This window comes from Gobio gobio (genome assembly GCF_949357685.1).
Source record: "Gobio gobio genome assembly, chromosome: 19".
Classification (NCBI taxonomy): domain Eukaryota; kingdom Metazoa; phylum Chordata; class Actinopteri; order Cypriniformes; family Gobionidae; genus Gobio; species Gobio gobio.
The window spans coordinates 13,303,687-13,315,928 of NC_137112.1; the positions used below are offsets into that span (position 1 = coordinate 13,303,687).

At 46.1% G+C, this 12,242-nt stretch overlaps 1 protein-coding gene across 1 annotated transcript in view; it reads left to right on the top strand.

The window, feature by feature from the left end:
* rargb (retinoic acid receptor, gamma b) overlaps positions 1 to 12,242 on the top strand; it is a 100,116-nt gene that overhangs the window by 15,570 nt on the left and 72,304 nt on the right. Inside the window, exon 2 of the mRNA XM_079844471.1 lies at positions 7,277 to 7,671. Coding sequence (XP_079700597.1) covers positions 7,515 to 7,671 — 157 coding nt within the window. The 5' untranslated portion in view covers positions 7,277 to 7,514. The remainder of the gene's footprint in view (positions 1 to 7,276; positions 7,672 to 12,242) is intronic.

Sequence of the window (12,242 nt, forward strand, 5' to 3'; positions counted from 1 at the left end):
AATGAACAGAGCCTCTGCTTTTAAACACAAATCCTGTTTTATTCCAGCTTTTTTTATCAACACTTGAATGTGGGTAATTTCCACAAAAAAGCAACATTTTGAGAAAAAAGCGGCGAATTTTGTCAAAGACTGATTCAGAACGATGATCAAAACACAGATGGAGTCGATCGAGGCCATCAAAGCTTCACAGTCCTGTAGCTCGTCCTGGGTCGACATTGCATTCAGTAACATTAGGCAGTTTAGCTTTTTTTACATTTGTAGACGATTATATATACCATCGCTTGTTTCTGCTTCTTCTTTGTCTGTGTTTTGATCCAGAGGTTCTGTATTTTTTCAGATGATACGTAATAGCACCCCCCACCGTATAACAGTGAAAACACAGAAAGCCGGATATTTCCGCCAATGGCAGGGAAGCGTTGTCTCATAAATGAAGGAAATTTCCAATAATGGCGGGGAAAGAGTTAATAAAGGGGCTAAAAAAAGTTTTCTAAAAAATATCTAGCCCAGTCACGAAATTCTAGATTGCGCAGACTGATAGGTTATATCTTATGAAAGAATGAACAGGATGAAAGAAAACAATGAGGATGTGTTGCAACCTAGCGCATGACACAAGCTGATTGGCCTACTGATACTGCAGCCAATGAGATTGCTTGCTTAACATTTAAATAGTCTGGTAATTTTTTTTGCTGTAAGCTAGGCCTGCTATACACCATCAGAGTTCCTCTAAACCCCTCCACCTTCCCCAGCTCCACCTGCCTAGATCTGATATGGTTTTATGTATGTTTATTAATTCAGCGTCAGCATATCTTACATGTTCACAGCAGCGTGTTTGTGTATCTATTAGCACTAGCAAGTCCTGCTCGTATCAGTAGTGTAGCAGATCTAGTCTGCCAAGACCAAACACATTAACATTGGCATATTCAATAACATGCTAAAACTATTCAGAGAGTTGTCATGATTGAAATAGGTGTAGGGTTGGCTATGGTCATATAACTTGGTATATATCATCACAAGCATGACCTGAGGCTACATATTGCGATTCTGTGCAGTACCACCTACTGGTCCGGAGATACAAAAAATGGCTATTTTTGCTTATAACTTCTGATGGTTTGCCCAGAAATCATAAAAGTGGTCTCGTTAGATTCAAGGCGGCATGCCGACATGCCATATCAGCCATTTTGTGCATCAGCCATTTTGAATTTTGTAGTAAAATGCGGTATTCTAATACGCATTAGCGTATCGTTACGAAACTTGGTATGGGTCATCGGCATGATACCCTGAAAGAGTCTGAGATGTTTCAAGCCAGCGCCACCTAGTGGTAAAATCAAATTCATATGCTTATAACTTTGGATTTGGTTGACTTATTTTCACGAGCCTTTGCTCCTTGCCGAGTTCAACGATAACAAACATGTTTTGCATTATGGTTTTTTCAATTTTGTGATTTAGCGTTTAAAATTTCGAAACAAAAATCTTTGAAACCATTCTAGACGAAACCAATCTAGGAAAATCGGAATCATAGCGGTTTGACAAAATTAATATGTCCAAATGTCAACATTTTGAAAGTAAGTGGCAAAAAAATGCAATCAAAGTCAGGTGTGGGTTATTTTTATATGCTCATGAATACAAATGTCTCCTACACAAAATGAGATATTTTCACCAAATTTGACATGCGTATGTAGGTTGGAGATACAAAAAGTGATGGGACTGAGCCACTTGGGGGCACTATAATTAAACAAAACATGAAATTGGCTCTATACATTAATGGGTTTTGAACAATTGTCTCCCGTCTTTACTCATTGTTGCAGTTGGTCCGCTGCTAGCTTCCTTGTTGTCTTCTGTTGTGCGTGGTCATGATAACTGCTGCTTGCAGCTATATTTATTGTTGTTGTTGTCAGCAGGATGCAGAAGTGAGCTTTCAGAGTTTTCAGCTGTTTCTTGAATATTGTCAGGGATTCGGCTGTTTGAAGTCCTTCCGTAATATAGAGATAAACACGTGTATGCATATTATTGCATAATAGATTAAATAATGTTTGATTAAAAAAATGCTACACAGGTATTTGTAAGAGTTCGTTTTACGGGGTTGGGTTTGGTTGCGGTATAACAAATGTAATGTACGGTAGACTCTGGGTGAATACTGGGTACATTTTGATTACAAGTCATTAACCCATATAGGCATTTCAACTGTATAGCTGCTCGTTATTTTGCTATTTTACTGGTGGAAATGAAACCTTTGCATTTTATATGGTGCAAGGGCTCATTCACCACACACACACACACACACACACACACACACACACACACACACACACACACACACACACACACACACACACACACACACACACACACACACACACACGAGACTCTTCTTCTCCTTATGCCCAATGTGTATCTAATTAATGAGCAACTACTGCACAAGAGAGGAATGTTTCATTCCTTCCTTTGCTTTTTCCAGTTACATTTACTCTTTCATTCTCATTTCAATCACTTTTTGTATTTAATCGTGATTCTGTTTGATTTTCTAGTTTTCCATACAATACTTCCCTTTCTTTCTTTCTTTCTTTCTTTCTTTCTTTCTTTCTTTCTTTCTTTCTTTCTTTCTTTCTTTCTTTCTTTCTTTCTTTCTTTCTTTCTCCAACCTTGAATTTTTTTCCCAATCTTTTTGAAAACACATCCTCATTGTTTTCTTTCATCCTGTTCTGTTTTTTTTTTTTTTATTGTTCTTCTCATCGCTTTGTTGAAAACATCTTGAAAACTGTCATCTTGAATGAGACGAAGAAACCGCTAAAGACGAAAACATGTCAAGCAGGGGGATTTTCAGAGGACATCGAGTCAAAGAGGGAGGGATGGGGAAGATTTAAGGAATTCAGAATGGGGGAATTTAGGCCTTTAATAGATATTAAACAGGTCATATATGCCACTCAGAATAGTACATGCGGCGACGAGGTGTATTTCTGTGTTTGCCTGTGTATGATCAGAGCAGAACTGAGTGTCGACGCTTTCTGAAACATGGCCATTCTTCACAGGCCTCACATGTGGAACAGTTTACTGCTGCTCTGCTCCAAAATGAACACAGAGAAACAGACTGCAATTAAAAGAGAGACACAGACACAAAGAGAGAGAGAAGGACTGAGAGAGAATAGTTTACTCATAAGACTGAAAGGAGTGAACTTGTGTCTTGGTTTAAATCTAATAATGCAAAAAGGTACAAGGTAATGTACCTTTAAAGTAAAAACAACGGGTACTCCTTACTATAATAAACTGAAAGTGGTGTATGCAAAACAGCTAGACCTGGATTTTAAAAAGGCAATCCATACAGTCATGCGGGTTATGAACATTTGTAGTTTGTAATCTGTATGAAGATATGGAAAGTCGGCCTCACCATTTATGGTTTGTGCTCTGTAAGTTTCCATCAAGTCCTGATGGAGGCAGAAGGAGGGGTTGTTGAGCGCCGGGTGCCCTCCACCCTGGGCATGTGGCAGTAGAACAGAGGCAGCTTTATTGAGCTGTGTCTCTGATTTAAATCATATGGCATTGCCTGGAATCACTTCATGGCTTGGAGGCCGTTCAAATGAATGCCCCAACAAGAGACCCACTCTGTTTCTCCCCCTCATTTCATCTGTTTGTTGGCTTTCAATTTCTTTCACAGTGTTTCTCACTAAAGCCAAATGGCGTCATGTCTGTTTGATTATTCTGTTTTGTCTTTATATCTCTTCAAGGTAAAAATGAGTAAAAGCTGCTGTCCGTAACTTTTTTTGTGTTCAAGATTTACAAAAAATTATATAATGAGAATGTACAACATGAATCCATTTTCCAAACCGTGTTTTTGTCTTACCCTGAATCATTATGGTACACTTACAATAAGTGTTTATATTGGGACTATTTCAGACCAGACTGGTAGGAACCGCTGCGGAGGAGCACAGTCCCTGTGTGACTCGCCATTGACATAAACAGAGAGAAGTAGCTCCGGCTGCAATGTTCTTCCGCAAGACGCATGCAGTTCTGTTTATTAACCGCTAGAGTGCAAAAAGTTACAGACTAGCTTTAAAATTAGTCGTTCAAAATCCAAAACTTAAAGGGATAGCTCACCCAAAAATGAAAATGATCTCATAATTTACTCACACTCAAGCCATCCTAGGTGTATATGACTTTCTTCATTCATTCACGATCAGAGTTACATTAAATAATATCCTGGCTCTTCCAAGCTTTATAATGGCAGTGAATGGTACCTGAGATTTTGAAGCCCAAAAAAGTGCATTCATCCATCATAAAAGTAATCGATATGGCTCCAGTGTGTTAATAAAGGCCTTCTGAAGCGAAGCCATGTGTTTTTGCAACACAAATATCCATATTTATAACTTTATAAACTATAATCACTGGCTTCCGGTAACGGCCGTACACGAGTTTAGCTCCGGTGGAAGAGTGACCACTGACCCAATGCATGACGCATTGATGAACACGGAAGTGCAGAGAATAGAGCAAAACAAAACACCGGTCACGAATGAGAAGTCTAAAAGAAGAGTTTTTAAAGAAAAATGTGGGAGGAGCTTGTGTTTGAACTGCGAGAGGCGTCGACTCTCAACTGAGCTTACGCTACTCCTACATCCTAAGGTATACGTCGGGTCAGAGGTAACTCTTTCGACGGAACTATACTTGTATACGACCGTTACAGGAAGCCAAAGATTATAATTGATAAAGTTATAAAGGCCTTTACTAACCCCCTGGAGTCGTATGGATTACTTTTATGATAGATGGATGCGCTTTTTTGGGTTTCAAAATCTCCATTAACCATTCACTGCCATTAAAAAGCTTGGAAGAGCCAGGATATTATTAAATATAATTCCGATTGTGTTTGGCAGAAAGAAGAAAGTCGTATACACCTAGGATGGCTTGAGGGGGTGTAAATTACGGGATCATTTTCATTCTTGCGTGAACTAACCCTTTAAGTAAAGAATCTCAGTGGTTTCTTTCCATAAACATATCATTTATGTCATATGTCACAAGTGATTTGTCGTAACTTGAGCCATGCGCTGCGTCCAAAATTGCATACAATATAGTAGGTAGGTCAGTAGGTTTTAAACTTGATTCACGAGCATTAAAAAAGTATGTTCTGTTAAGTATTAATGTGTGTAATGAATGACATTCGGGCGTACTAGATTCACCAACTTGCGTTGCTTAACTGCCATTCACAAATCCTCTCCCGTGGCCTCATGAGATAGTAAAGTGTCCATCAGATGTCATAGGTCATCTGGGTACTTTTTGCCTGCTGTTTTATGAGCACTGTAAATTTGGACATATTCAGCTCACATACTGTTTTTCACCTTCTAGTATGAAAGTATGCATGCAGACGCAGGGATGTTGTTCAAGGCTAGAAAAATGGATTCAGGTCCAGCCTGCATTGTTTATATCAAACCCTCTTTTCCCCACAGGTTCAAGTCATTTCTCAACTTTTTTTATCATCTAAATGACAAAAATAATTTGTAAAAAGCCTTTGCTAAGGCAGGCAGAATTGTTTTTTTGTTTTTGGCTTATCCAGCTCAAATCCATTTAGTTGTTTACAGTCCAAACAGCAGAAAACCACATGAAATCTGGCTTTTCCAAACCCCTTCAAAACCACATTCATATGTGGTCTGAAATAAGATTGAAATATTAGATTCTTGGAAATGTCTTTCAATCTGAACGATCAGATTGGAATTTTCCTTTTTTTCTGCCATTCAGTTTGCAACAATGCGTTGTAAAGAGTGAGCAAAAATTTGTGAATTTAGGAACAGCTGGTATATTTTATTGACAAGTTTGTATTTTTCCACTCTGAAATCAGGCATTTTGCACTTTCCACTGCCATCCACAAACCACTGTCAGATAAAGACAATTGTGAATCCGCATTATTCTGCTTTATTCACCGATCAGGCATAACATTATGACCTAATATTGTGTTGGTCCCCGTTTTGTTGCCAAAACAGCCCTGACCCGTCGAGGCATGGACTCCACTAGAACCCTGAAAGTGTGGTGTGGTATCTGAAACCAAGGTGTTAGCAGTAGATCCTTTAAGTCCTGTAAGTAGCGAGGTGGGGCCTCCATGGATCGGACTTGTTTGTTCAGCACATCCCAATGATGCTCGATTGGATTGAGATCTGGGGAATATGGAGGCCTTTTTGGAGGTTGTTGTGCTCCTCAAAGCATTCCTGGACCATTATTGCTTTGTGGCAGGGCACATTATCTGCTGAAAGAGCCACAGCCACCAGGGAATACCGTTTCCATGAAAGGGTGTACATGGTCTGTAACAATACTTAGGTAGTTTGTACGTGTCAAAGTAACATCCACATGGATGGCAGGACCCAAGGTTTCCCAGCAGAACATTGCCCAAAGCATCCCACTGCCTCCGTCGGCCTGCCTTCTTCCCATAGTGCATCCTGGTGCCATATGTTCCCCAGGTAAGTGACGCACCTGGCCATCCACGTGATGTAAAAGAAATCGTGAATTATCAGACCAGGCAACCTTCTTCCATTGGTCCGTGGTTCAGTTCTGATGCTCCCATGCCCACTGTCGGGCAGTGGACAGGGGTCAGCATGGGCACCCTGACTGGTCTGCGGCTCTGCAGCCCCATACACTGTGTATTCTGACACCTTTTTATCAGAACCAGTATTAGCTTCTTGAGCAATTTGAGCTACAGTAGCTTGTCTGTTTGATCGGACCACACAGGCCAGCCATCATTCCCCATGAGCCTTGGCTGCCCATAACCCTGTCGCAGGTTCACCACTGTTTCTTCCTTGGAGCACTTTTGATAGATACTGACCACTGCAGACCGAGAACACCCCACAAGAGCTGCAGATTTGGAGATGCTCTGACCCAGTCGTCTAGCCATCACAATTCGGCCCTTGTCAAACTCGCTCAAATCCTTACGCTTGCCCATTTTTCCTGCTTCTAACACATCAACTTTGAGGACAAAATGTTCACTTGCTGCCTAATATATCCTACCCACTAACAGGTGCCGTGATGAAGAGATAAATCTGTGTTATTCACTTCACCTCATAATGTTATGCCTGAACTGTGTATGCTAATAATGTCCAGAATTGTATAAGTCTTTTGTATTACGTTTTATGAGAAGGCAATTTTATGAGAAGGCATTTCTTCTGAACGGTGGTAAATAGTGCATAGTGGTCAATTTACTAGATGATCATGCTTACAATTTTTTTTTTCAATTATATAAACTGAAATGGTCAAAGGTAATTAACATGCTTGTTTTAATCACTTTTTCCCCTCTTGTGTTTTTCTGCAGGCACCTGTTGGATTTTATTGTTGTATATCGATTTTGGATCACTCGCCGAGTTCATCTTCCCTCCAAATCAGTGCTACACAAACCAACAAAAGTTTATAATGGATTTACGATTAGCGCATAGAGTTTAGTAAAATAATTCCTTTAATTAAAATCTCCAAAGTGAGAAGTGGTAGGAGACAGATAATTCCCCATCTCAACGATAGGACCACCTTTGGGCTGGAGGAGCGCCATCATCAAAATGGCAACCAATAGGGAGAGGCCTGTGAGTCATATGACAGGGTTCTACCCCTTTGCCTTCAGTTCGATGCGAAACCACTCCCCCTTTGATCTCCTGGCCAATGGCAGCCTCTTTGGACGATTTGGGGCGGACCTTCCCAAAGAGATGGCAGCTCTGTGTAAGTAGCCTTCGGAATAACCCCATCTTATGAATAACACTGAATCTAATAGCTTGTGTCTGCTGTAGCCCAAAAAAATATATTTCTCCTTTGCTTATGTTACTGATATTGTTTTCATATGTCATAGTCTTCAGTGTCACGTGATTCTTCAGAAATCATTCTAATATGAAGATTTTGGTGCTCACAATGACTCTCATTATTTCCACTGTTAATAACAGTTCCCTTTCAGTCGGTCACGTTCGACGTACGTCGGAACTGACTGACGAATTGGGATCTGTTTCAGAGACCAATCTACTTCGAGTGTATTAAAAACGAGCCAATGGACATTGCGCCGCCCCGCATTGCGGGTATAAATACGGAAGTGGAAGTACCGCATATTGCTTTCAACTTCGGAGCCGAGCTTTCATGCTTCCTGCGAAGAGTGTGTTCTACGAACGAGTTTCAAGACATTACGAGAGAAGATCAGCTTACCTGTTCCTGTGTCGGTGTGACGGTGCTGTACAGCGGTGGTCGCGACCAGAAGTGAAACTGTTGGTTCGCTGGGCGTTTCTCTCTGAGTGCTTACAGCGGGCTTGCACCTTTAAACCGCTGTAAGCCGCGGCTATTCCCCTGTGTGCCTCGGCACGTTCGGAGCGGTTTTCTCTTCTCTCTGTCACTAAAAGAGCAACACGGTTTGACCCTGCGTCTTTTTCAAGATGTCATTCAAACCGTGTGTTTCTGGATGCGGTTGTTTCCTGTCCTCATTTGACGGCCACGATCTCTCTCACATATAAACATGTGAGATTGCTTTCGTGGGTGATTCATGCTCTCTCAGGAGAGCGTGGTCACGTCGGCGTGTTGTTCGTCTCACCTTTCTCGTAAGGGCTTGAGCGTTCAGCGCGCCGTGTGCCGTCGAGCGCCGGCTGACAGCGGGGGTTGCCACGGCAACCCAGCGCGTCACTCGGCGCTCGGTAGATGCGCGGTCCAGACTATGAAACCTCAAACGGGGTTGAGTCCCTTTGCTTATTCCCCGATCTAGTTAATTTTCTGGTGCTCCAGAAAATATCTATTTTGGTTAAGAAGCATTGGTGACCTGAGGATTAAAGTGGGGCATTCCCGCCGGGTACATCTCTTCGGGCCCCCACTCCTCTATCGCATCATGAGCATGTTGAGACTTTGGTCGTGGGTGGTTCATATTCTCTCATGAGAACATGGCCACGTCGGCGTGTTGTTCGTCCTGCCTCTAGGGGCTCGAGCGTTCAGCGTGCCGTGTGCCGTCGAGTCTGGCGGCCACGCCCACTGTCTCTCATGCCTGCTGGTAGCCCAGATGGGATTGCTGGTCCTTTTTTGAAAAAAGAGGGACCTAGCATTTCATTTGTGGCTCTGGCAGAGGACAGATGTCAATTGCTGCATCGGAGAGAGGGCTGTTATGCGCTGGAGATGATGACGCTGAGTTTCCACTATAATAGTGTGTGCTCATGCTGATTCAGATTCAGTGTTGACAGCCATGCCTTCCAGGGTGGCTGCCTGGGTGTGCATTGGAAAAATTTAGCAGTGTGGAACTATTTGGTGTCAAAATATGGAACGCCAAAAGGGCCATAATCTGTATAAATTTTTTCGCTCTCTCACTACCCTCTCTCCTGCATGCACGAGGGTAGTCCCGACTCAGGGGTTATGCAGGAACTGCGTGCAGTGATGGACCTCGCTCACTGGGTGATGGAAGTCACTGCACGCTCCCTGGGTCAGGCGATGTCCACATTAGTGGTCCAGGAAGCTGGGGCTAAACCTGGCAGATATGCGTGAGCCCGACAGTTCGGTTCCTCAACGCCCCTGTCTGTCAGACTGGCCTCTTTGGCGACGCTGTCGAGAACTCGCCCAGCAGTTCTCGGTGGCCCAGAAGCGGATGGAGGTGGTTTAAAAAAAAAAAAAAAAAAAAAAAAAAAATTATAAATAAAAAATCGGCTGCACTGCCTCCGTCTGCTTGTCGCCGAGGGTGCACCCCCTGCGTCCGCCTCCGCCCCTGCTAAGCCCAGCAGCAGCCTCCACCCGGGCAGCAGGTGGCAGGGTGCAGGGGATGTGCCCAACCCGGCCAGGGTCCCGCGAGTCGAACTGCTCGGGGAGACGGTGGTCCTGCCGGGGAGACGGTTTCGGTCCTGCCGCTGGCTCTCCGGAGTCCAGCGGTGCCCACATTCTCAGAGCAGTTTCCTCCCTCCCTGAGCTCCGAGAGGGTCAGGTTGGCAGTGTGCGACGCCGCCGGGCCTTGCCACTCCTTTCCTCCCCTCTCACCCCTCGCCAGGGGGCAGCAGAGTGGGCACCGAGGACGCCCCCGGGCCTCCTCACCCACACTCTGCCCCACCTGGAGTACTCAGGCAACACTCCGGGCCGCCTCCGGGCCTCCCGAGTCGGGTCTGAGTGCTCCAACCCTCTGCCTCACCCCTGGTACGTCTGTGGTGCCGATGATCCCCCTTGTTCGGTCTTTGGGGGCCTGGCTTGGCCTCCCCAGACCGTCTCGCTGGCTCATCCGTACCATCAGACTCGGCTATGCGATTCAGTTCGCACGCCGGCCTCCCAAGTACAGGGGCATCCTCTTCACCTCAGTGCGGAGCAAGGATGCCCATGTCTTGCGGTCAGAGATCGATGTCCTGCTGGCGAAGGGCGCGATCGAGCCGGTTCCTCCAGCCGATATGAGGTCGGGGTTCTACAGCCCCTACTTCATTGTACCCAAGAAAGGGGGTGGGTTAAGACCAATCTTGGACCTGCGCATTTTGAATCGGGCCCTGCACAAGCTCCCGTTCAAGATGTTAACGCAGAAACGCATTTTCCAGTGCATCCGTCCCCAAGATTGGTTTGCAGCGATCGACCTGAAGGACGCGTACTTTCATGTCTCTATCCTTCCTCGACACAGACCGTTCCTGCGTTTCGCGTTCGAGGGGAGAGCATATCAGTACAAAGTCTTGCCCTTCGGGCTGTCCCTGTCGCCTCGCGTCTTCACGAAAGTCGTAGAGGCAGCCATTGTTCCGCTCAGAGAACGCGGCGTTCGCTTACTCAACTATCTCGACGACTGGCTTATTCTCGCCCAGTCTCGGGAGCAGTTGTGCGAACACAGGGACATGGTGCTCAGTCACCTCAGCCTGTTGGGACTTCGGGTCAACCGAGAGAAGAGCAAACTCTGCCCCACGCAGAGGATCTCTTATCTCGATATGGAGTTGGATTCGGTCAGCCGGACGGCGCGCCTCACTCCAGAGCGCGTCCGGTCAGTGTTGAACTGCTTGAATACGTTCAATGGCAGGACAGCGGCCCCACTGAAACTTTTTCAGAGGCTCCTGGGGCATATGGCATCCGCAGCCGCGTTAACGCCGCTCGGATTGCTTCATATGAGGCCGCTTCAACGCTGGTTACACGACCGAGTCCCGAGATGGGCGTGGCACAGCGGTCAGTACCGGGTCCCAGTGACTCCTTACTGTCGCCAAACCTTCAACCCGTGGTCAGACCCCTCGTTTCTCCGGGCCGGTGTGTCCTTAGAACAGGTGTCGAGGCATGCTGTGGTCTTCACGGATGCCTCATCCACGGGTTGGGGGGCCATGTACAACGGGCACGTGGTTTCGGGTCTGTGGACGGGACCCCAACTTTGTTGGCATATCAATTGCCTAGAGCTTCTGGCGGTACGGCTTGCCCTGGCCCGGTTCAAGAAACTGCTCCAGGGCAAACACGTACTGGTCCGTTCGGACAGCACTGCGGCCGTTGCGTACATCAACCGACAGGGTGGTCTACGCTCCCGTTGCATGCTCCGGCTCGCCCGCCATCTCCTCCTGTGGAGTCAGAAGTTTGTGAGGTCACTTCGTGCTATTCACATCCCAGGTGCGCTGAACCAGACAGCCGACGAGCTCTCTCGTCAGTCGACACCTCCGGGCGAATGGCGACTCCACCCCCGGAGCGTCCAGCTGATATGGGACCACTTCGGAGTTGCACAGGTAGACCTGTTCGCTTCCCCGGAGTCGACCCATTGCCAGTGGTACTACTCCCTGACCGGAGGTACCTTAGGCATAGATGCACTGGCGCACAGTTGGCCCCGGGACCTACGCAAATATGCGTTTCCCCCAGTGAGCCTTCTTGCACAGACTCTGTGCAAGGTCAGGGAGGACGAGGAGCAGGTCTTGTTAGTTGCGCCCTATTGGCCCAACCGGACCTGGTTCCCCGAACTTACTCTCCTCGCGACAGCCCCTCCCTGGCCGATTCCCCTGAGGAAGGACCTTCTTTCTCAGGGACGGGGCACTCAATGGCACCCGCGTCCAGACCTCTGGAAACTCCATGTCTGGTCCCTGGACGGGACGCGGAGGTTCTAGATGGCCTACCACAAGCTGTGGTAGATACCATCGCTTCAGCTAGAGCCCCCTCTACGAGGCGCCTCTATGCTCTGAAGTGGAACCTGTTCGTCGTTTGGTGCTCTTCCTGCCAGGAAGACCCCGGAAGTGTTTGATTAATGTTGTGCTTTCCTTCCTGCAGGATGGGTTGGAGCGGCGGCTGTCTCCCTCCACCCTCAAAGTGTACGTCGCTGCAATAGCGGCGTATCACGATGCAGTAGACGTAAATCC